This window comes from Dromaius novaehollandiae, chromosome 8 (genome assembly GCF_036370855.1).
Source record: "Dromaius novaehollandiae isolate bDroNov1 chromosome 8, bDroNov1.hap1, whole genome shotgun sequence".
NCBI lineage: Eukaryota > Metazoa > Chordata > Aves > Casuariiformes > Dromaiidae > Dromaius > Dromaius novaehollandiae.
In genome coordinates, this window is record NC_088105.1 from 22,303,905 (window position 1) to 22,329,022 (window position 25,118).

Here is a 25,118-nt window from a genome sequence, read left to right on the forward strand (position 1 = left end):
AGCATTACCTTCCACTTCCCAGTGCAAGACTCAGGAACCAAGAGTGGAACCTAGCTTCCTCTACAGCTTGAGTATTAGACGAAAATGGAGCAAGCAAACTGCCACCACCAAAAGTAGCGTTTAAGTGCTCAGAAAGGCAGTGTCAGGAAAAAGAGCAACATGTACATGAGAGAGGACAGGGAGCATGTGGCAAAGGCTGCAGGCTGAGATTTGGAAGACCTTCTGTTGGAGACAGATCCTCAGTTACCTGTGCAAATGACATACATTTCCAAAGCAAGTTCACAGGAAAATGATTACGAGGTTCCTGGTTTATGGGGAAGTACAAATCTCTGAACGGAAGTTATTTGAGCTGGAGTTACAAATCTCTAACTCGGAAGTTATTTGCTGTCTGTTAGTACAAGTGAACCTCGACAGAGTTCACATATGCATGCGTGTGGAGCGAGAAAACCCAGGATCTGAGTTGGCTGAACGGCCATATCGGATGGCTCATGTGGTGAGATGGGAACTGCCAGACACATTTAACCCTCCAGAACTCACAGGGCCTAAGTCAATTAGCCAAACATCACTTCCCCAGGATCACCTGCCCTCCAGGGCTATCATTTCCAAGCAGGGGCCGTGGTAACACCCCTCGCCCTTGACAGCCAGCCAAAGCTTTGCAGTGGTTGAAGCTGGTCTTTGAGTGCTGCCCACTTTCGCCAATATTTCGCCCTAGCGCCAGCGGGGGGTGAAGGGGGGGCGGCACAAGTGTATGGCGACACTGAGAAGGCAGGAGGGGCAGTCTGGGCGCTCCTGGCACATCCAGGTGGGCCTGTGCCGGCGGGACAGCGGCAGGGCTGGATGCGACCTCTCCCACTGCTCCCGCCGGGGACCTGCCGTCCCTTCCCTCGGGGCGCCTCTCGTGACGGGAAGACCAGCTTCCCCGCACATCCCCTCTCCCGCGCTTGCTCAACGCGGCGACGTCTCAGCGCTTCCGCCAGCCCCGCTCCCCTTCCCCGTGACCCCGAGCGAGCCTCCTCCGCTCCCACCGCCCGCCTCGCCGACTCCGTGCCGCCCGCAGTCCCCGCCTCTCCGCCCGCATATATAAGGCAGCGCCGGCCGCTCCCTCGGCAGCTCACCGCGACCAGCTTTGCCGTGCGTCCGCCTGCTCGCCCCGCCGAGGATGCTGTGCGCCCCCGCCGCAGGCCGGGCTCTGCTGCTGTGCGCCCTGCTGGGGCGCCTCGCCGCCGCCGGTGAGTAACGGAGGGGGCTGCGGCCGGGGGGCGCCGGGGGCCGCCGCGCCGCCGGAGGGGCCGGGGGCCGACGGCTGTGGCGGGGCCTGGGCCGGGGGCCGACGGCTGTGGCGCGCGGGGGCCGACGGCTGTGGCGGGGCCTGGGCCGGGGGCCGACGGCTGTGGCGCGCGGGGGCCGACGGCTGTGGCGGGGCCTGGGCCGGGGGCCGACGGCTGTGGCGCGCGGGGGCCGACGGCTGTGGCGGGGCCTGGGCCGGGGGCCGACGGCTGTGGCGCGCGGGGGCCGACGGCTGTGGCGGGGCCTGGGCCGACGGCTGTGGCGCGCGGGGGCCGACGGCTGTGGCGCGCGGGCTGCGCCTGGGGGGGCTGTGCCCGCGCGGGGGCTGTGCAGGGTAACGGCTCCCCCACGCTTACACTTCAGGACCCGGGTGGTGGTGGAGCGCTTGGGTCCTTAAGGGCTGGGGTTTTTCCTTTTTTTTTTTTTCTTTCTTTCTTTTCTGAAGGAGATCCTTTATTTTGATAGCTGAGGAGGCGCTGGGGAGCGAGGAAGGGGCATTTCATAGGTCGGTTGCTGACCAACAGTAATGGGGAGTGATTTGCCCCGTTTCTTTTCATTGCCTCCAGTTTCCAGCTTGCAGAAGGGGCAGAGAAGGCTGTATTTAGAAAATGATTAGGATATCACCAAGGGAATTCCTTAATGTTCAGAGGCTACAGAGGCTGCGGCTCTTCCCTGCGGTGTGGGGTTTTCCCCTGCGGTTCTTCCCTGGCAGTTCCCAGAGCGGATGTCGCCAGAACCGCCGCCGCGGGCACGCAGGGCGCCTCTGCTTTTCTTCCCGTTTGCCCAGGCTGCAACTTCAGCTTGAGGTAGCCCTTCTCCAATATAAGCATGTAGGGCAACTATTGTGGTTTCTTTTTTCTTTTTTTTAAGAATTTATCTTCCTAAAATAAATCAGGAAGCTACCAGTAATGGCTTCTACAACGAGGAATGAATTTGAACTATACCATATTTGAACTATTTGTTTGGTGCTTCAACAATCTCATGAATATCTTCAAGCTTTTGTAGCCTCTGGAAAGGTGGTGTGTCAAAAAAGTAGAAGGAAGCGTTAGGCAGAACTCCAAACTCCAAACACGTTTCATATTTCTCACTTCTGCCAGGACACATTCTTTTAGTAAGACAAGCATGAGCCCAGAGGGCAAGACCAAGCCTTTTCCCCCAGAACTTAAAGCAGCAAGTAGCAACAACAGCTTCTTTTAACTAAACAGTGAATATAGGGAGCCAGGAGATGTATGCAATGTGACTGATGGCACTCTCTTCTGTATTTAAAGGCAGTCCAGAACTACCGACAGCAGTTAATATAACTTGGTCTTCGATCAATTTTAAAACAATACTACGGTGGCAACCAAAACCATCTGATTACTTCTACACAGTAGAAATACATGGGTAAGTAGATAACGTCAAAAGTGTGTACATTAATGACAATTGAAGAAGATGCAGATAGAGTGTGTCTGAATATTTTTGAGTCTGAGTGTAACAGGAAAATAGCCCCAAAATGAGAATTTTAGGAAAACTGTCTACCCAGTAGTTATACCTTCTTCATACCCAACTGTAGGAATATCTGATTCATGATTCTGGTTTCATCCGCTTCACAAATGGGTAGCTCGCCTTTAGATCAATATTTCAGCTCTGGGGTTGAGTGCAGGCCAGCTGGACTGGAGATCTGGGCCAGGGTACATTGAAGCAGTTATCTCTCAGACCATACAAAATATACTTGATAAAATGTCACCTTTTTGTCTTTCAAGGTGTCTGAACTGAGTCTTTGTTCATTCTTTAATCTTGGGAGGTGTCTGATAAATGAATCTCAATTTTATACTAATCAGTGAATCACCATCAACGAAGTGCTGAGAAATACTAAAAATGAGCTATGTCTAGCTCTATCAAGGCATTGTCTGTTGTCATGATTATAGAGGTTATGAAATACTGTGGACCATGAAGAACAGCCAGCCTATATGACGTGTCTAACATTTCTTTTAAAACTTCAGTGAAGTTCAGTAATAAATCTGTGTGGTACCTAACTCTCCTATTAATTCACCGACCATTATTAAACATGCCCCAAAGGGAAATTGCACCAACTCTTCTACATAATAATGAATACGTGGTACTGTAACCACTTCTGTCTATAAAAGCTGTCTAGAAATGAGTTCTCTCATGACTAATAAGCTAAATACCTGTACAATGGTCCAATGCCCTTTTTTATCCTTTAATCTGAAAAGGGTGATTAAATGAATAGACTTTTAAGCACATGCTTGAGCAGCATGGCACAACATGGCTTAAGAGCTTGATCCTACAAAAAGGTTTCTTATGGACGCAGAATGTTATCGAGCGGTCTGCCAGGTGAACTGTTTTGTGAACATGGAGTTTCTTTCCAGCCATTTGTGCTTGCAAAAGATTGAAGTCTCTTTGCCCCAAATTCAGTACAGAATCAGATATAGTTTTGATATTGAGGAACTTCTTTAGACAAGATTGTCTTAAGTACATTTTAAGTTTTTGCATTCTGATCTGTGTGTACATTTAAAAGCCTATGTTTGTTTTGTTACAAACATCAAATCTCTTCTGTCCCTTCTCAAAGCATCCGCAGGCCACTGAAACTCACAGATTTGTGACATCATATGAAATCTGGTAACGTGGGAAGGGAGTTCAGGCGACTCTTAAATAAAATGCTCGCTTGCCAGATCTTAACCTACTTTGAGGAAAATTTGTTTGTTAACTTCCAAACACTCAACACTCTTCATCTTTCAACTGAGTGCACTAATTATTTTTTATTCTTTGTTCACCAGCAAAGACAGGGAAAAGAATCAGCAATATCAAATCTACTTTTCTATTTTCATTTATTAGGAAGCAAAGTGGGGTGCTAACACTTTTTCCAAAGTTTAATTATTACTTCTCAAGTAAATGACCCTGCTTTTTATCATTTAAAAATCAAGAGAAGTTAGTAAGTCATGCTTTTATTATATTTTTATTGCTTTTTATAATGCAACTCTGTAACTGAAAGTGCTACTGTCTGTTTCTTAGTGACATTTATACCCACACAGATGCAAACACAGGTGACATGAAGAGATGTCATTAGATTAAACAATTAATATTCATGTGAGCAGAGCTTCTTAAGATAACTGATGTTTCTTTAGGCAATAGTTTTCATATGCATCATTGATCAGGGATAACACTTTCAAAGTGATTTATGTATCTAAGTCCCCTTATATTTTTATTGCAAGTCAGCTGCAAAAAAAGTCAGAATCTGAACTACTGATGGCTTTCTATCACTTTCAATTCATATATGTATCCAGTAACATCTTCTTTATATAATGAATAGCATGACTTGTATTTGATTCACTTGCTTCCACTTTGAACTATACATGTTACAGGATAGTGTTTTGGAGTTTTTACCTTATCCATTTCAGGTTAGTACACCTGCAAGAATTTTGCACTGAGTGAGGGAAATCTGTACACTGTAGGCAGGAGGAAATACTATTTTAATGTATACAAATAGTTTTAAAAAATCTGCTTAGAAAGAATTGACACTTCTTACTCTTTTCAGACAGACATCTGACACACAAAAAAAATGTATTCTGACAGCAGAAACAGAGTGTGATGTTACTGATGTGCTCAGGAATGTAAAAGAGACCTATACAGCACATATACTGTCTGTAACATCCTCAAGGATGGATAACTTTGAAGAACCACCTTTTGCAGTCTCAGAAAAATTCACACCTTATAACCAGAGTAAGTAGGATTGCTAATTTAATCTTATCATAAACTTTATCTCAGAATGATTTCCACTGATTTAAATGAGGTTTGGATTGGGCCTGAAGATTTTTTCTATAGGTTCTTATAGTAGCACTACTAATATCTGAGAATAAGATCTTCGGGTATGCAGCTTTTCCCATTGCAGGGGACTGCATAAAATCTTAGTTATCATTTGTCTCTCACGTCATTGAATAGAGCTTTTTATTAGCATTGTATACTAGATACAAATATTTGTTAATAATCTTGGATTTGCCTGTACTGTTTTGGCTCTGCAAACTTATAACAGAGGAGGGAAGAGGAGTAAAGGGAAGAAGAAGAAAAAAACCATATTGTATAGAAAAGATGATGCCAGCTTTTTAATTCTTAAAAATCCTTGTTTAGCTATTCTTGGAAAACCAGAGATCCAGAATTATACACAAAAAGATTCCAAACTGAGCATTGTGTTCAAAGATCCACTTACACCATATACGTTTCCCAATGGAAGCTTTCAAAGTATTCGAGATATTTTCAAACATGACCTGGATTATAAACTCTATTATTGGAAAGACCAAAGTTCTGGAAAGGTAAGGCCTTACTCTACTTTTCACATATTCTGTAGCTATACTTTAGCTACACAATTTCTGTGCTTCCTTAACAGCTGAAGCTTTTGCAGAGACATCTTGAAGTATTCTCTTTTTCTTTTACAGAAGGATGCAACAACAAAAAGCAATAAATTTGAAATAAATGTTGACAGCACAAAGAACTATTGCTTCTACATACAGGGAATCATTCTCTCTCGCAGAGAAAACCGTGATGGTCAAGAAAGCGTGGTGCTTTGTACCAGTGTAGGAAGAAATATCTTAGATGGTATGTATCTGATCAAGTCTGTCACAACATCTTCAGCATTCTAACAAAAAGACGCTTATGAGTATATTTTAATACATCTTCTAAGTGTGGTGCCTAAGTTATAAAACAAACTATTTGCTGTTTAAATGAGAGGACGGAGACTGGACAGAGAAACTAATGGGAAGAACTCCCATTAAGTAAGAGTCACCATCTTTAGTTAATTGGAGTTGTTTTGAAGGTTTTGTTAAACGGTTTTGATTTAGTTTTAAATTGGCTGATTTAATGACAGATCACTGAGGTTCCAGATTTAATCACTAGCCTTCAGCTTCTTTTTTGTTTTCTCATTGTTTTCTTCAGATCCTTCCAATAAAGGGTCCTAGGATAAGTGCTTGAAGCACTAGCTGTAAAATATAGGAATACTGGAAAACTATGCAACAGGCATTTCCACTGACTTGTAGTTTAAACTGAACTGGGGAAACTCCCGCTTTTTTCCCCCCATGCTTTAGTTATTATCTCAAAAGCAGGTGAGGAGACTCAGGCTTTCTTTGCTGTTACATTGCAAGCATGCAGGTGAGGAGACTCAGGCTTTCTTTGCTGTTACATTGCAAGCATGGAGATTGGCACTTTGACTTCTTTACAGGTAAACAAGTTAGTGGGCAGTCAGTGAACCAGCCATCCGATTCCAGACAAACAACCTGGATAACATTTTGTTCAATACTAAGTCAAAAATCTTTATTAAAATAATATCGCAATTCTGTATTGTATCTTCTTTCTCCATCAGGAAGGAATTTTTCACTCTAAGTGAAAAACTCTTCCAAATTGTTTTTCCCTCTCTCAAATGAATATTCTTCGCTAAATATATATTTTTGTTTATTACAATAGTTGAATTCTAGTAAACTATAGTTTCAATAAAAACTCCTTTGGTTGGTCTTTTCCAACTTCTAACCTAGAACAAATTTCTACTTGGACCTAATTTCATGGAGATAATGTGGTAGCAGGGGGGATGACTTACTGCTGTGGTGATAGCATGGTATTTTAGCAGACTAACTATACTAGCTTAAAACCTGGTGTGAACTAATTGAAATCAAGCTTTAATACAGTTTAACAAATCCACATTAAAATAAGTTATGTTAACACTGAGGTGATCACTCCTGTGGTACTGTAAAATACAGAAAGCGTTTCTGAGTTCAGTAGAATGGGTTCTAAGGGTTTGTAGCACTAAAGGAGATTTATTCAACACCTCAGAATTGGGACGCAGCCAAACACAACTTTAAGGAAAATCACTGTCTTCTGATTACTGAGTCTTGGATTCTTTTCCTCCACTACAGAATATGGAGCTGAAGTCTTCATTATCATAGCAGTGATAGCAATTGCAGTCATCACTCTTGCCATTGTCCTATCGGTGATCCTGTGTAAGCGCAAGAAAGCAAAATCTGCAAGAGAAAAGGAACCGCTTAATGGTGTTTAAGGAATAACTATCGTGGATACTAGTGGCAGTTCCAAAGCAAAAAAACAAAAAAGGAAATTCGGTGAAGCCTTTTAAAGTCTCTGCTACAGGAGATTGTGAAACCAAAACTTCCAAAATTTCTGTGGATTCAAAACTTCATGAGACAGTCACAGATGAAAAATACATTATAGGCACAAAGATATTAGGAAGCCCCTGTGCAACTAATAGCTGGAAGAGTATTCTGGGGAGATACTACAACATGCTTACCCTGTTCATATACTCTTCCCAAAGCAGCCTCTATTTTCCTGTCTGACACGGGATCCTGAACTAGACGGACCTTTAAATTGATCAGGTACGGCCATTCTGAAAGTATGGCCTTAATGAGCCAGAAAACTTACGGTACTTGTGAGGGGAAAAAACACTACTTTTTCTTGTGTCCTTTACCTAATGAAAAGGAACATTTTTCTGTTTCTATGAAACAAAACCTGTATTTATCTGTCTTTCTATAACATTAACTGGAGGAATGATCTGTTAGTTCAGATTTGAAAAAGCTACTACTCTTTCTGCACTTCTTGGATAAAATTGTCTTGGTGTATTTATCTTTGGATATCACAATCAAAGCTAATCAAACTGAAACCACTGTATTGGTAACCTCTATGGAACACTCTTGAAGTAGTCCATCTGGAAGAGGCATATGCAAATTATACTAAACCTAGAATTGTACAACTAGGGCAATCTGATAATTCCAAGTTAGTGTCAGGATAAATACTTTGCAGTTTTTGAGTCACTAGTAACTCAGTTCATGCAAACACTGCGTAGTTAGCAGTATTTACTGCGTTTGGAACACTGATTTTTAATTAAACACTTGGTGAATCAATAGTTTATGCTGGTATAGATTCAAACAATCTTGGTGATGGGATTTGGAGGTACCTTTTTCTATGACTATTTTAATATTTATTTTATAAAGGAATCTAATTTTTATACTGGTGATATCTGTATTTATGATGGTAATTTATACTTTTCTAGTGAAATAAAGGTGACTGGGAAAATAACTTTCTTTTCTTTATTTTTAAATGAAGTACAATACTCATTCTTGAACTGAAATTAAAAATATATTTAGGAAATGTATTCTTGTGACAGTAGTGTAGGCAGGCTGTTTGAAATCTGACCAGGACTATGTAAAATAGACTACGAGGGCAACTACTACCTATAAGGATAAAAATATAAGAAGCCACAGATCACAGAACTGATAAAAGATTTTGAGGAGTCCTGAGTTGCTGCTCAGCTGTCTGCTTATCTGAGTGATTATTCAGTGCTTGCATTCAGGTTTCTCATTCTGATAGAAAGTATATTGGATGCCTACTGAGATGTCTCATTTAGGGTTTCCCATACTGGTGCTCTACCTCTTGTGGTGCTAGTTTATTCAAAATGGCATGGGGCCTGGCCCAGAGATAGGAAGTGCTGCAACTAATGTTGGTATCTATTGCTGCTATTGATATCTATAGGCACCAAAAAAAAAAAAAAAAAAAAACAAACCTCTAGAGAAAGCAAAAATGTACCGTACAGTTGACACTAATTGGATGTATATCTCAGAGCCTTATGTGCCTTACAACAGAATAACATTTGTGTTTATGAAAAGGAATTACATTCTATAAAGTGATTATCCCAACCTACAGATTTTTTACATTTGATTTTATTTTTTCATCCTTATTCTATTATAGATAATTCTTTGTATGGAGTAAGAATACTGTAGAAGTGAGAGTGGTTCATGAGCTTTTTTTAATTCCAATTTTACAGATAGGGTGGTGTAACCCCCAGAAAACTCTGTTTTAGCCAATATTATGCAATAAATGCTTAATGCATTTTCTGCTGCATGCATAAGCCTTGTATAGAGGGGGAGTCTCACAACAGCAATCCAAAATAGGAGAGGTTGTGGGAGTAAATTTAAAGGCATTTTGAAGTGGTGATCACTCCCCCCCTTCCTCCTGCTGTTCTGCTTCCTCAGTTTCATTCAGTATAAAGCTCAGAAAAGCGGAGAAATCATAAGGAAGGCCTGTGGAGTATGACACAGCATTTATTAAACTGGACCATGTAGTTGATATTGCCGTAATCTACATAGAATACAGATATAAATCATGGTTCAGGCAGTTAAAGAGATTCTTTTATATGAAGGTTGTTTTTACTAAAAGAACACCAGCAGAGAAGCAAACTACCTTAAATGGTATAAAAATGACCCACTACTGCGTAAGTTCTGGAAACCCGCAGCACTTCTGTTCCCTAGCCACACGACACTGGTTACTCAGCGTTTCTAAGGAGATAAGAGTTAGGGCGTCCTATTTCAGAAGGGGTTTTTGCTGTTTGTGAAGACAGTTGAGAATGGGGCGCTTTTTTTGTTGGTTTTGTTTTTGTTTTGTTTTGGTTTTTTTTGCAAAACTTCTGGCAGTATTATCCCTTGGGCCAGTGTCTACAGCCTGTGCAAAATATTTCATGCAGAGTGTCAGGGCAGGCATAGAGAATCGTTGGATAAAGGTGGTGTCAGTGAGAAGAAATACTAGATCCTATCCATGGCACACACCTGGCCAGCTTCAGCACTGTGCTGTTTTAAGAAGGAACACCTGCCCAGGAAATCGATCGCAGAAAGAGAAGGCTCTTATTTCATACCTTAGTTCCCCAGTTTATCTTCTGGACAAATTCCTGTAAGCTAGTGTGTTCCTACTCACGGTCCTAATTCCTCCTCCTCTTTGCCCCTTGCCATCTATTGAAGAAAAAAGTATGCACTTTCCAAGTGGAAGGAAACATTTGCACACTTCACTGATACACTACTTGTATTCACTCCTTATACAAGTGAACATGTAACACTACATACTGTAATAAGCCAGTGTCATTTTACAGTATTGCTTTAATACCACATTCTTCTCCTTCACATAAGTGAATAAAGGATGATACTGCAATGATACATTTCTGCCAGTCCTAACAGGACTACAGAGAGTAACATTACTGCCATTACTTAAAATGAAAATCTGTATAGGACTTCATAAAAGTATAAATGATAGCAATGGCAGTGTATTTCTAGTATAGCAGATTCAGCTTTTCCCTGTGAGAAGGCTGGTGCTGAGGCATGTAATGAGAAAAATGCAATTATAAGCTTAACTTGGATCATGGTTCATGTGACAACTTGGGACAAAGAGTTTCTGCACTAAATGCAAATAAACAGCTGTGAAAGGTTACCTTCTCGGTTCAGTTTTGTAACGCTGATTATTTTTCAGCTTGGTATTGAATGTTACACAATTTCAAACCTTGCAGTACACAGGAATGATACACCCTTGCCTAGCAAGTAAGGTTCTCCTTACAAGCTGAAAGTTAAAAGAGGTAGAGATGCCTAGTATGTCTTCACCTGGGCTTGTATAACTGCTGTCTTCAGTGGGCTTTGGCTGTACCAGACCTGAGAGTTAATTCAGTAATCTCCAATTACTCAGTCTTAGTGTCTATCCACATACTTGTAACCATGCTTTCCACAGCCTATGTTTGCCACTAAGGGAGAGAGAAGTCCCGGTATTTGTGTTTGAGAAAGACAGAAAACAGGTACAGCCTGCTACGGAGGGGAGAAAAAGGAATTGCCCTGGCCGAGCATCTTTCCAGAGCCACGGGCTGTGGTGCTACACACCACGCTGTACGCCCCTCCTGTCCTATCCCACCCCACTGACAAACAGCTCTGCTCACAGAAAGCTGACCCTTCCTTATTTGCTGTTCTGTGTAGCTGGATTAGGTAAATTCAAAGGAAGATTCGTCTCAGGGTGATTTTTTCCAGTAAAACCTGCCACTACCTGGGAATAAATAAGCAACGTATGCCTCCAGGGCTTTTATAGCTGGTACTATTTTCTATACCCAATTGCAGGGTTTGTCACCTTTTCCCACTTGCTCCTCTCTCATCAAGAACTGTGTCCTATTAGTGAAATGCTTTGATGTTTTGCTCCTACAAGAAGCAAGGAGGACTCAGCTTTGCTGCTGCTTACTTCCCTTCTCCTTTGTTGCTGTTTCCATTGATTTCCCCCAGCCCCTACACATCCCCCTTATCCATTCTTCCCTGGAGATGCAAGCACCATCTCATTTCTGTAACCAGCTTGTTAGGATCTATTTTAAATGAAATTTTAGCACCTGAAAGAGTACATATCCCTTAATCAACAATGAAGAATACGTTAATAGCAGGGCAGCATTTTTCGCTCTCTTCAACTTCTCTTGGCCACCATAATTAGATCAACAGCCTCCAGAACATGCACTAACGCTGTTGCGAGTGGCTTCCTCAGAACACAGTCTTACCTTTAAATAGTAATTTTTTTAGTAACTTGTTTAACTGGCAGTGAAGTTACTAATCTGAACTCAAAGATTTGCAATTCTGGATCTCAGTTACCCATGATGATGATGTATTTTTTTCTTCTATTTTTAAATACCCTACCATATAACTTCAGGAAATATTTAAAAAGCAAAGTATTAAAACATTATTCATCTATATTTATAAAACTATTTTATCAGAAGACTAGTTTAATTAAAAACCTCCTTCCTCTGAATAGAGAAATATTTTCCAAATGAGATCACTTTTTAATTAATTCTTCAGTACTCACACAACTCAATTGAAATTCCAGTGTAATAAGAAGAACTAGAATGCCAGGCAAGATTTTAAAATCTACTCCAATAAAATGCACTTATTACTCAAGGGGGAAAAAAAATTGTAATTAAAGAGCAACACTCCTTATATAACTGAGGTTTTCCCCCTGCTGCCTGCACGCTTTACCGTCCATTCACATTGAAGATGTAAGTCTCTACAGAGATGATAGTTAGTCTGATTTCCCATATTTCCACTTCGTTCATGAATATAGTATGTTCATTTGCTTCCATAAAGCATCAAGTTGTCAGTGCGCAATACTCTCTGACCAGGTTCTTTTAGATATTCCATGCATGGAGGGTGTAATGTTTAATATCTAATTTACTTATTTGAAGATATTTGACCATACATGGGATTCTGATTTAGCAGAGTGATGCAACAATATACTTAAATCACAATACAAGCGTAAGTTACACTTAGCAAAATATAGCAATTACAATATACAATTGAATTGCAATACAAATCTGATTCCCATTGCCAGCCTCTATCATATGCTCCCTGTCCCGATGCTGGTTGTCCCCAGTCTCTGGGAAGCAATACGTGGGTTGAAACCAGCTCAAGCCCATTGCTCTCTTTGAAGTTCTTTTGTTATTTGTGCAGTTTCTATACTCTGTGTTGGGCTGAGCCATGTATACACTCTGCCCATGCTGGTCTTGCTAACTGAGGGAGGCAATCACACTCCTCTGATTAACTCAGGGAGAAACGTTTACACAGCTGATCTACTCAACTGTGATACAGTCAATTGATCTGCAACTGACATAGGTGTGTATCTAAAAGACAGGCTGCCTCCCAGTCCCCTCTGTGTTGACATAAATTCAGCTTTCTTTGCAACAGCTGTGGTGAGTCACACCCTGCCTTCCTCCCTGGGCACCTCAACCCTTGCCCACCTCCTCTAAGCCTTCTTCCATTGCAGGGGTTTATTGGTCAGTCACATTCCACCTCTTGGCTCAGACAACATTTAGTGATTACTGGTGTTGCACAGTGAGCTTAATAAATTCATCATATGAATGACCAGCCCTTCTTGCCTGTGCACAGTCCAAGTAAGAGCTTATATATATGGGAAAACAGTAATTTAAAATAGCTCAGTACATGATTTAAATTGAGTTAATATTTCATTCATGTGTACTATTTGGTTCTTAAGATAACAGGTAAACACTAAGATTATAACAAATAACAACACAATGATTATTAACAGCATGAGCATAGGATGTAAAATCAGTTGCAACACATTGGTAGCTTTTGGTGACGAATCTTTAAAGATCCTATGCCAATGATGTTCAGTAAGACTGGTTTCCACTTTTGCTAGCCAAATCAGTTCATTATTATTACATATCATTTTTCTTCTCTTTCTTCTAAGCATTTTCCGATTTCAGACAGATGTTGAGTAATCTCGGTATTTTGTTTGAGAAACTTGTCTTCTTGATGGAAGGTTACTTCAAGTGTTACTGATGTATTAAACAGTGCAAAATAAGACGCTTCTTGTTCAGCCATATGAGAAATTATCCAGCAAGTCTGCTTGGTGATTTGGTCAAAAAATATATGTCAACTACAATGACAAATGTTGCCTTACATGTCTGTAGTACCCATTTCACTCTACTGTCAAAGCCACATGCAGCTTCCTATCCAGTGTTATTACATAGTTACATTTAAATTAACTTTAGATCTTAGGGTTAATGTACCATTATTACCTACTACCAGTCCTTGACCTTGTGCTATTACAGATGGTGTTTCTCCTGGAACTGTAGTTTTAAAGCTGGGTTGTGACTTATCTTCAATACCCAAGTTGTTCCATAGGCAACGTGAAGAGGCAGAACCTGTTAGAGAAAGGTTTCAGGTGTCCATTCCAGTTATCAGTCTTTCTATGGTGATAAAGTAACACCACATTTTCCTGCAAGAGCAGACACCTAGGTCTTGGACATAATCCAAGCCTCAGTTATGGTCAGCTGTCAGCTCTTTAACCACAACTTCACCTCCAGGACGTTGATAGGGTTTCACTTCTGCTTTAACATCAATGTATGCAGCTACTGATAGGATCTCCTTATCTATGGGACTTCCCATGGGAGGTTTGCTGCTTATTTAGCTGATTTCCTCTCCAACCCCCTTTAGAGGTATGAATAGATTCACTCTTGCATAGCTGTTGTTCTGACAGTCCATTTCATCATTCTTCTGTCCAATTACAAAATTCTGAGGCAGAATGCATGTCCTGGGCAGATATCTGTCCTACGCGTATGTTCTTAGATTGAGCTACATCCTAAATTTTTTCCCAGTGTTGTTTTGCCCCATACGGTCTAGCATTTACTTGCCAAATGTTTTTCACCCAGTCCCTAGCCACTGGACGGCACCAGTCCACACAGCACAAGTCCATGGAGACACAGGAAGCTCCTTGCTCTGGAACCCGCTCCACAGCTCCGAGCCCTGTCACCTGGGCCAAGGTGCTGACCTCCTCTGGGGAAGCCTCTGGTCACCACCCTTTGACCGCCGCTCGGTTTCCCCGCCTGCTCGGTCCTGGCACCCCCCCTGCTCCTTGATCATTCATTCCCTTTCTTCATCCCATCACATCACCCAGTGATGTATGTATATACAGAGCCCACTGCTGCACGGTAGGCTTCTGTGTTGCCCTTAGCAGTAGTGTCTTACCAGTTAAAACTGGTGTTAAAATAGGAATAGGCACACATAACTTGGTCTCCCTTTCTTGAGTTACTGTCTCAGTAGTCACAGCCCTTCCTATGCCACCAGTAGCACTTTTTCCAAAAGAGTATAGTTCTGATGAGAGCCGTGCCCGGATTAAGAGCAAGGTAACAGGGCAATCCTTTCTGCTTTGCACATCTCGTTGCCGTAATCCCCACTGATATCCCTGACCAGCTGTGCTTATATGGAGTGTAAATGAGCATGGAGGGTAATGGTAATGGATTGGTAACCAACACTTTCATCTTTTAAAGCACCTAATGCTTCATGATGTTTCTGTTCCCAGTTCAATACTGTATTTTTCTTCAGCAAATCATAGAGACTTCTTGCTAGAATACTGAATACAGGAAAGTGTAACCTCCAAGCCCCCAAAGGTGCTAATAAAGCAGAAGGTGCCACAATGCTAATATAGATCCAGGCACCGTTTTCCATCCTCCTATTCATCAAGTACCTAAAAACGTAACATCTTGACTTGGTCCTTGCCTTTTAGAGTCAGGAATGCTAATACTCAACTCCTGTAATATGCTGGACGATAGCATTCATGCTTTGGCCAACCATTTCCTCATCTGGTCCTATGATTAGAATATCATCTACGTTGTGTAAAATTGTGACTTGAGGTGGGAGGGTGATTGATTCCAGTTCTTCAGCTAACACAGCATAGGTGTATTGTATTCCACCCCAAGTAAAAGCAAACTTTGGTCTGTCTTGCTCTTGTATTGGCATCATAGAGAACTTACCTTTTACACCTAACACTTTCATCCATGGAAAAGCATATTTATGGTATTAACTATATATACTATGCTAGGAACAGTGGCTGTTAAAGGGACACTTGCTTTATTTAAAGCCCTATAGTCAACAGTCCTGTGCCACATCCCATCTAGAAGTACAGCAGTAACACGGCACGTGGCACAGATTGTGCTGTAAAAGCCACGTAAGTTCAGCTGAAGTATAAGCTATGTCAGGAACTATGAAAACATGCTATCTGTCCAGTGACTAGAAAAGAAAATGAGACACAAATAGGAACAGATTGGCTGGAGTGCAACTGTATTTGTAGTACGGGCTATTTGCAGCTTTATGTGCTTTGAGTTCTGAGTTTGTCCTATAAAAAGCAACCAAAAGAAAATCTTTTGAGGGAATGATCTTCCATGCTAGAGACAGTGGCAGGAACAAGAAGTTAACAGAGAAACAGGTCCTCAGAGAGAGGCTGTAATTCTGTTGGACGGTGTCTCAAAGCTGCATCACATGGACCACTACATTATATAACAGCCTCCAAGACAATAAAATATATTGTATATGCAGGAACTACCAGAGTCTATCAGAGTTGCCTATGTCTGTTCTTGCGTCTGAGCAGCATGATGTACCCAGTGCCTCAGAGAAGGGGCAAAGAATCTTACAGAGAAAATACTGAGTTTTGTTTAAATCTCGAAGCGTTAAGTTTAAACCACCTTTCCAAAATCCTCTACTTGGGATTATTTTAAATACAGCTACTCTAATATAGAACATCTGTCTGAATTTTTTTTGTTTAGATAGCATTTGTCGGTATCAAAAAAAAAAAAGTGCTCAAATCCAATATGTGGATTTGAACTTGGGCCTTAATTCCCTTCTGCATACTAAAAAACATTGCTAATGGTCTCTCAGTTTCTGGAGAAGCCCTGTTGCAACATAAAAGATTACACATGAGTTTTAATAGGTTTCCAGCATGCATGCCTTCCTTTTTAACCATTGCTTCCCTAAATACCTCAGCCCATTTGCCATTCTACAGGCATCTTTCAGTGCTCTGTCATGTTAGCAGCTCCCGAGGCAGCTGTTTTTAGCTCCCTTGCTTTTGTGCCAATACATTTCTGCAGTAGTATACCATAACAAAAGTAAAATAAATAAGAAGGTTTATTTTGGGGAATATCCTCACACTACTTGTCATGACTCAAAGATTTAAGTTAGTCAAAAGGTTTTTAGTACCTGCTTGTGATAAACCTTTCAGTCCAAAGAAATGAAATGCATACTCTGTTAAATGGAAGAACGTCTCCTTGACTGCATGTAGTGCGACTTTTCTAGAGTAGTGTTTCCCAGACTTTCTGTACTCCAGCTTGGGCACAAATCACAGCTTATTTTCTTAGTTGTAAAGTTATTTTCACCCCAAAAACTTAACTCAGTCATGCAGGTGCAGTTCTGTAATTCTACCCAAGTAAACCAGTCTCAGCACTCTTAGTTTTGTCTGGAGAGCATCGACCTTGTTCTTCCAGCTCTGTTCTATTTTGGTGTGGCATAATGTCTGCATGCCATTTGTTTCCCAGAATGAGGAGTGGATGGGGAACAGGGATGCTAGCTTGTGGATAGCAGACTGGGGAATGTGGCTGGGTGGTATGGCACAAGAGCTCTTTTTGCAAGTAAAAGTCATTGTATGAAATCTTTACACAACAGACTCACTGCAGGTCACTAAGAGTAAGCTTTCTAAGCAGAGTGAGCGCAACTGTGATTATGTCAAATATGGTTTGTGTCAGATATATCCCACAGAAATGGAGTGGCCAGGTTCCCCGTATTTCATATTTAAAAATGGCAAGTGCATGATTATTATTTCACATGCTGCATTCCTCACAGAATTGTTGGTAAAGTGTCTTCTATTTCCCAAGTCAATCCCCACGGAATTTTTCCAAATGTTTAGACTTGTTATTCTTACTTAAAGCTTGAATCTGTCATGTTTTTTACATTTTTTCTTAAGACAGCTTTTGCCTGTGGAGTTCTGGGGGTTTAATCTGGCTTTGCTTTTGTATCCAGGGAAAGAAAATGATGCAGAAGTTCAAAGACGATTGAGCATCCTTGAAGATAACTTATTTTACTAAAAAAAATTTAAAAGATAAACTGCTGCTATAGTAACCCAGCTTGCCTGTATTTTTGTTTCAGTATGAAACCTGTTCCTGTTTGAATGCACATGACAGAACATATAAACATACTGTAGAAACCTATAACATTCCAAAATTCCAGAAGAAGTTTAAGGCCTCATAATAAAAGTCTGACCATATCTGGAAAGCAGTGGTGGTAATCTGTTCCCCAGTGAAGTCAGAGAATAGAGCTGCAGGTTAGCTAATTAAGAAGTAAACTAATACATAAGGAAAGAATGCGCAAACTAACCTAAAACAGTAACTGAAAGATACTTTCAAAAAGGCTAAACCAAATTTGCATTTAACAAAACAAAATATATTTCCTGCAGCATTTTGTTCCAAACGTACCATCTTCTGCTTTGCATACTCACAATTCCAGATTGGGCAGCATGGATGAGAATCCACATACGCAACTTCTACACTGATAGTTTGAAGCAACCAGTCCTGCTGAATGAGACATGTTAAAAAAGTATTCTTAGGTATTTCAAGCCTTTTACTTGATTACAGCGCAAATGTTTCTATTACAAAGAAAACATGCATTATCCAATTCCTGTTCAATGAACAACACTCAATCTCTGGGGGAAAAAAAACCCAAACCTCAGACTTCTTACCTGTTTAACCTCTACCACCAAACTTTGAGGTCTCTGCACCAGCTGTCCCCATGCTGCCGAGTTTGCTAGAAGTAGGCATAACTAGGAGTCACACAGCCTTAAGTGTGAAATCAGATCAAGGAGATCATTCATTCTTGCCAGACTCCGACTCTAACAGACATAATGACTAGACTGCAGAGGGGACAGGGAAGGCAAAGGTACTCTGAGAGCAGACAGGTTCTGCTAGCTCCAAATCACCCTCAACATCTCAGCCAGATATTACTGGCTACCCTTTCCTGAGAAAGCAGGGAAAGGGCAGTCATCAGCCTGGGCTGGTTTGTAGATCAGCAGAGTTCTCCCAAGGAAATAGCAAGAGACTGAAACCGTAACTTGTGAGAAGACAAAGACAAAAAAAAAAAAAAAAAAAAAAAAAAAAATCAATCCCCCCCCCCCCCCCAACAATTGCCCATCATTAATCATAAAACAGAGCAACCACTATCCATGATCATGAAAGGGATTGGAACAAATCAACTGCTGTCTACAACTAATGAAGAAGCAAACATCATACTTAGAAATAAACATTATTACAGCATCTTTGTAAACAGAGAAAGAATTCAAATTTGTACATTCTTGACTTTCTTCTTGACATATAAAGGAAACCTAATAAAGTTCTGTTTGGTTTCATCTATAAACCAAGATAATAGTTTCCCTTCTATTTTTCACGCTTGAAGTTTGGGTCATCATTATCATGGAAGTTTTTACGGATATCTTTCATAGTACCTATGATATAATTTTATATAAATTTTAATAATGGATTTTTAGCTCATATCTTAAAGACATCTCTGTTTTTCACATTTTAGGCCACTTTATAATCCCAAAGATTAGGTGGTGCACTGCTATCTGTCAAGCCTGCAGACGGCTGAATCCTATGGAAGAATCACTAAAATTATTCCTTCTCTGCAATTCAAAACCTTAGACTATTTCTTCATTATGGATTTGCAAAGCATGAAGATTGAATTCCTTATGTGGTGGAAGTGTAATAAATCATTCAAGTTGTATTAGCTGAGACTTCACAGCAAAGACTGTCAAGCGACTGTCAAAAGCAGCACACTGAACATTTTAACTGCTGTTCTGTTTCTCACTGCACCATCTCCTCTTCTAGTACACAGCACAGAGCTAATGGAGTGGCAATAACTCCACAATTCTCTTTACAGTATGAGGCACTTTTAAATGGTGCTAAAGTAAGTAGTTTTATACTTAGGTTTACAAGACAGGTGACTTCATCCTCATCTGCGCAACATCTGGACAACGAACAATGCAAGTACTGGCCATGACATAGTTCAGTGTCAACCTTTCCCAGAAGAAAATTAGACAGGTTGAATAGTTGGGTTTTTTGTGCGTTTCCTGGTGATGTTTTTTGTAAGCAATATATATCCTTGTTATGTAGCAAAGCATGCCTCGAATTTGAGATGAAAGACGACAAGGTTCACAATGATGATTTGTTCGCCTACAGCAACTCATTCCACCGTCTCACACTAGGCATCTAGAAAGCATCCTCACCTCCCAACAAACTTCACCTTCTTGAAGAAAGTTCAATTTTTGCTAAGAGCAGATAGCTGTCTGGAGCTTTATATGATCTTTCAAGAAGTACCGGACCAGAGCTTCTGAAGGTCTTCAGAAAAGGTTGAAGCTGTAAAGATTGATTCTTGAACATGCATTTAAATTTGTTGCTCCATAATTTCAGTTCTACTGTTCCATAAACTGATATCTTTTCCTAACACAAGGAATAACTAAAGTCTTCAGGCAAGCAAACCAAGCACTTGGAGCAAACTGGCTAGCAGAGAGCCAAGAATTGCACAATTAGCAGACTTTACATTGCTCTATGTATTAAATGTCACAACTACAATAGAAAATTTCCCAGGAGGAACCAGTGTGGATTTCTTCTATTCATGAAGGTTAGCAACATAAGCCGTGCCTACACAGAGAAAAGACTTCTCAATAGATTAAGTAGAAATATTAATCCTGCTGTTCAAACTGATTCAACAGTTGGAAGAGGTATGCATGCATCGAACTGATTAAAAAAAAAAAAAATCTCTGTTTACACAATTTCCTGCTAACAACAGGTTTGACAATCTGCCTAGTTGTCTCTGAGGCTAGTGTAGAACTGCCTTAACTGCTGACATCTGAAGAAAAAAAAATCAATTGTCAATAGATACATTTCTGGCCCTTTTCAACACTATCTCAATACTTTGCTTCAATAGCAATGAATGTAATTTTCTACCATTCACACCTCAAACTGACCTTTCTTCAAACAGCAGTAAGTGTAGATCAGGTCGCCACCGATTCATTTCCTTAATGTACACATATTCTTAAGTCAAACGACTAAGCCAGAGCTAGGATCTGTAGTATGAAGGTACATAAAGAAAAACAAAAAGAACAAACAAAAAACCACACACACACACACCCCACAAGCTCCAGTTCTTAGGAACAGGAATCATTCTAGAAAAGAAAAAAGATTTAAGAATAATGAAAAAATGCTTTGGGAAGCTTACAGTTAGCTTATGCTGAAAAAATTTGAGCAGCAGCAAGCTCTAATAATGTTAATACTATTACCAATATTACTGGTTGCTTTAACAGTGGTTCTAGCATTTTTCCCCTGTTAACCAGCTAAGTTGAACCACAGTATTAAGTTGCATCCTAGGTTGAAGAATTTCCTACAAAGAGGGCTCTATTCAAAGAAACACAATACACTTATTGCACACCTAATGCCAGCTAAGAGAAGAAATCAGTACTGATATTAGAAAGCACTGACCACAAAAAGACGACCCTTAAAATCAGTTCACTCAAGTAAAGCTTGGTTTCACTCTACATTACTGAGTTCCAAGTATCTTGATGGTCTACCACAGGACTGGATGGTAAACAGAAGAAATGGGAAGAGGGGGAAAAAAGAAAAAAAAAAAGAAAATCATGAATACAATAAATAACCAGTCCCCAGTCAACTTTTTTTGAAGTACAAGAATCAGGGAACACTCAATAAAGTTACCACATAAGTACTGACATTATAACCTTATTCAGGTCTGCCCACTTCTAAAATCAGTAAAACTGGAGGGAAAAGAAATGGCCAGGGGACAACAGAAAGGGAGATCACAATTGGTGCTGATTTCAAACAGATTAATACACCTATAATCTGACTGCTATAGGTGAGTATCTACAAGTATTTACTTCATCTTTCTGTTAAGCCTACAGCTGGATGGCACTATCTGGCTGATTCCAGCATGAATGTCAGAGAATAACACTGACTTTACAAGCTGAGTGCAAATCAACAGGTTCATTAAATGACTTGAGACTTGTTGAACATGCATTCACTGTACTGTTACAAAATTCCTAATCACACCATCAAGAAATATAAAAAGCCTAGATATATTTTCTCTTCATATTTATTATTTCAGAGGCACTTAATGTTTTACATTTATATAGCGCCATTTCCCCCTCCAAAGCACTTTACAGTATTTACATACAGGAATGTTTCCCACCACTGTTGAAATGCAGCCATCTGACTATTACCGGCACACTTCCAAAGCACCAACAGTTTGAGACTGAAGACATTTATTAGTACTCTGTCTTACCAGGATAGATTAAAATTCTAATTTCCAAACTTCAACTTGTGCTATTAAAAAGACCTAACAGCTAAAATACAGTACCACAGTGCAATTCTGCAACAGAACTGATATTCGATCGTTTTCATTAGGTTTTACATTCCTTCATTAGACAAAGCCCATCTTTTAGTAGTTTAATGTAAGGCCTTTTAAGAATACCATTCTAAAACATCACTCATTTTTGTATTTTCTTTATAAGCCTCTTTTACAAGCAAACTCTGAAGAATATTTTTCTTTCCTCTCAGTATATTTAGAAACATTAAACTTTCAGGAATCAAGTTCCTGGCCCTAAGAAGATATTAGCATCCGCAATTTTCATGAACTTCATGACATCTATAAAAGCAAACCTATTCCTCCTTGGTTATGGAACTGGATATATCTTACTTTTTAAATTAACTCTAAAATTATATAAAATTCTGTTATTAACCAATTTAATTGTAAAGTACTGTGGGAACAGTTGCTGGGGTGCTACATCAGTGTGCTGTGTGTGGTTCTGCTTGTTACTCTAATTAAAAAAAAAAAAAAAATTAAGCTATCCCAAGTCCACTACTGAATTTGCCCTACTCCCAAGGAAAACTGCAACTTTCTCATTTTAAAGATTTTTTTTTTGCTTTGTCTTTCTAAAAGGCTATTAAAACATTCCTTTAAAGAAAAGCAGTTGCATTTGTGTTGACAACTTTCACAAAAACAGGTATCTGGTAGCCATATTTTTATGATTACAATGAAGAGAGACTACAGCCTCACACACAGCATGCTGCTACTTGCTACATTATAAAATTAGGCTGATATGAGAATCTGAGTGTACAGAAAAATTTAGTAAAATATGACATCTATTTGCCTTCTTGTGGAACAAGCACAAAAACTTATTCTGGTGTCTTATTCTCATGAAGATGCTAGACTTCAGAGAGGTGTTTTTGCTTTTCATTGATGTCCTCTACTATCAATCTACTGTGGTTACTGGATTCTTATACTAGAATAGCTGTTGGCATTTGAGTACTATGAAAGAACATTACCAGTGACAGGTATGGGCAAGAATTATGATAAATGAAAAATATTAACAGGTAGCAATCTCAATATGAAGGATAGTGACTAATTAAACTGGGTAAATATTAACAGACAGCAGTGCATCCAAGTACCTATCAATTTTATAAAAAGATTTTTTAAAATCTGAACCCTTGATGGAAGATGTACAGAGAACACATTTATTGCATATTTTATGCATGCCTTCATGTAGTGCATTCCTATGTTGTATCTTATGTAGAACACTAAAGAACTACTAGACCTTCACTGTACAACAGGTATTTTTTTTTTAAGAGCCCAAACAACAATTCAGTTTGATTTATATCTTCATATTCCCTGATCATAGAAATCATTTTGCTGCATTTGTGCTTGTCAATGTGATGTGGTAGCCAAAATAATCATTTATATGAAGAATTGGTTACAGTAAGCTATTTAAAAAATTTAGTTTCTTTAACGAGATTTGGCATCTGGAGTAAGAAAATCAATAGGGATTAGCTGCCCATTGACAACAGTGAGAATCACTGGTCAATAATTGGTATCAGAAATCAAGAACCCTCTGGACAGAAATGAGAAGAAAACTTGAAGGATGAAAAGCATCATTTTAGGCTCTACATAGAGTAAAAACAAACAAAAAGTACCATCGCCACTCATTTTCAAACTCAAATCTGAACAGCAGCTAAAACCATGAGGAGATCTGAACATTTTTTTAAAAGAGGGAGAAAGGGAGGGACTTTGAAAAAGCAGCTGCTGTGAGTATCACAGAACTGAACACACAGGACAGACAACACTCTGCTACTTCACAGACTAACGTTATTTTTCAGAAGACAGACAATTTTAGGATATATTTCTGAGTCCATTTTAACTCCTACTGATTTCAAGATAAGAATGAGTGATTCCAGACTCTTTCCTCTACTATTACGTGTGGGAGCTATTCATTTCTTCAGAGCTGAAAATAAACAACCCCATGTGAAAAATATTCAAAGATCCAGTTTGATACACAGAATGTCACTTTTCCTGTTTTTCTCCTGTCAGCCCTTTCCTCCCTCAACTACCTCTCAACTCACACTATTTCTCTGACAGGAGAAGGCTGGGGTGGGGGGAAGGATGAAGCTCTTGCTAAGTTAGGAGGGAAAGAGGTGAGCAGCAGACAGAATCCTATGCACAGGCAAAAGCTAAAGAGAATCCAAAACCCACAAAAGAACAAGCTTAATTTTCTTAGCCAAGAGAATTAGTTGCATCTTTTAGGTTCAGTTCATCCTTTACCAGCAAGGGCATGTTGGCTACATCACAAGGCTTGGTCAAGGAAAAGGCTCTTTCATCAGTCTAACAGGGCACAGATCTGAAGATGGGACACTGTCCTGCACCATGTGAGATAACTCAGAAATATGCATAGAACAGAGAGCAAAAATCCAGGACTGCTTTGCAGGAGCAAAGAGGTAGCAACCCTAATTTTAACAGGGCTTTTCACTGAAGGGAAAGAAGGTCTACAAAAGTCAAATCAGCTGATTTCAAATGGTTTGCATCCCAGGATGAATCAGGTTACACTGATTTAAGCCCAATTTAATTTAGGCAGGTTTTTAAACCACAAGAATAAGGACATTCTTAGTACATATTAATAATTAAACCAACATATACACAATTAGCAATATCCTACATAATAGTAAATGCTTAACAGCTTGTTTTAGGTTATCCTAGTTAATTTGTTTAAAAAACAAGCTGAATAGTTTTATTGTACAATGTCTGCCATTCTGTTTCCTGTAATTATCAGTCTCTGTAGCAGCGCAGTTTATGAATTTTAAGATCCAAATTCAACTGTGTCTTCAGTTATCTTCTTGAACTCGTAATTTCCTCTACCATCCATGTGCAAGTAAAACTGTGAAGTGAGAAAACATACATGTTATCAGCTTCCCCCCAAATTACTAGCTCCATAAAGCACAAACAAATTGCGCTTTGAAGTAGTTTTAGTGCAAAAATCTTAAACTCAGCTGGCCAGAAGCTTCTCCTACCACGTTTCATTAAACCCAGTTACCTCTGAAAGAAAAAAGAATAAAAAAGCTATGCTGTTTTTGTTCCTATCACTCATCAGTCTGCTGATGGTTATACCTAAACTGAACACTGATATCTTGTTTGTTAAGACAGTATAGTCTAGGTACACATTCATCCCTATGTATTAACTCAGGATTGTTTTTTCCATAAAGTTTTACGAGACACAAAAAGAATTTGCCTGTGTAAAAAATAATCATACTAAAATTTTAATTTGGAGAAAAACATCTCCATATATTAGGGTGAGCTTATGTTTATGCACAGGTATATTAGGTACCTTTTAAA

At 39.8% G+C, this 25,118-nt stretch overlaps 2 protein-coding genes and 1 long non-coding RNA gene across 6 annotated transcripts in view; 1 reads left to right on the top strand and 2 right to left on the bottom strand.

Annotated features, from left to right (window-relative positions):
• The first annotated feature begins 1,078 nt into the window (after window positions 1-1,078).
• Window positions 1,079-22,051, top strand: F3 (coagulation factor III, tissue factor). 4 transcript variants are annotated; one of them, XM_026094199.2, is made up of 6 exons: window positions 1,079-1,229; window positions 2,556-2,670; window positions 4,823-5,007; window positions 5,413-5,594; window positions 5,718-5,877; window positions 18,975-22,051. In XM_026094199.2, the coding sequence occupies exons 1-6, from the start codon at window positions 1,160-1,162 to the stop codon at window positions 19,088-19,090; spliced, it is 828 nt and encodes a 275-aa protein (XP_025949984.1). In that variant the 5' UTR covers window positions 1,079-1,159; the 3' UTR covers window positions 19,091-22,051. The 4 variants fall into 4 exon arrangements, with proteins under 4 accessions (XP_025949984.1, XP_025949986.1, XP_025949985.1 ...); XM_026094201.2 differs by lacking the exon at window positions 18,975-22,051 and adding an exon at window positions 17,421-17,899; XM_026094200.2 differs by lacking the exon at window positions 18,975-22,051 and adding an exon at window positions 6,497-6,996.
• On the bottom strand, window positions 12,251-18,010 carry LOC135329038 (uncharacterized). The gene is made up of 2 exons (XR_010390195.1): window positions 17,896-18,010; window positions 12,251-13,777 (listed from the first exon to the last, which is right to left on the bottom strand). It is a non-coding gene; the product is annotated as an uncharacterized LOC135329038 (long non-coding RNA).
• ABCD3 (ATP binding cassette subfamily D member 3) overlaps window positions 21,536-25,118 on the bottom strand; it is a 36,009-nt gene continuing 32,426 nt past the window's right edge. Inside the window, exon 23 of the mRNA XM_064515892.1 lies at window positions 21,536-24,663. Within this exon, the coding sequence (XP_064371962.1) occupies window positions 24,586-24,663 (78 nt within the window). The 3' untranslated portion in view covers window positions 21,536-24,585. The remainder of the gene's footprint in view (window positions 24,664-25,118) is intronic.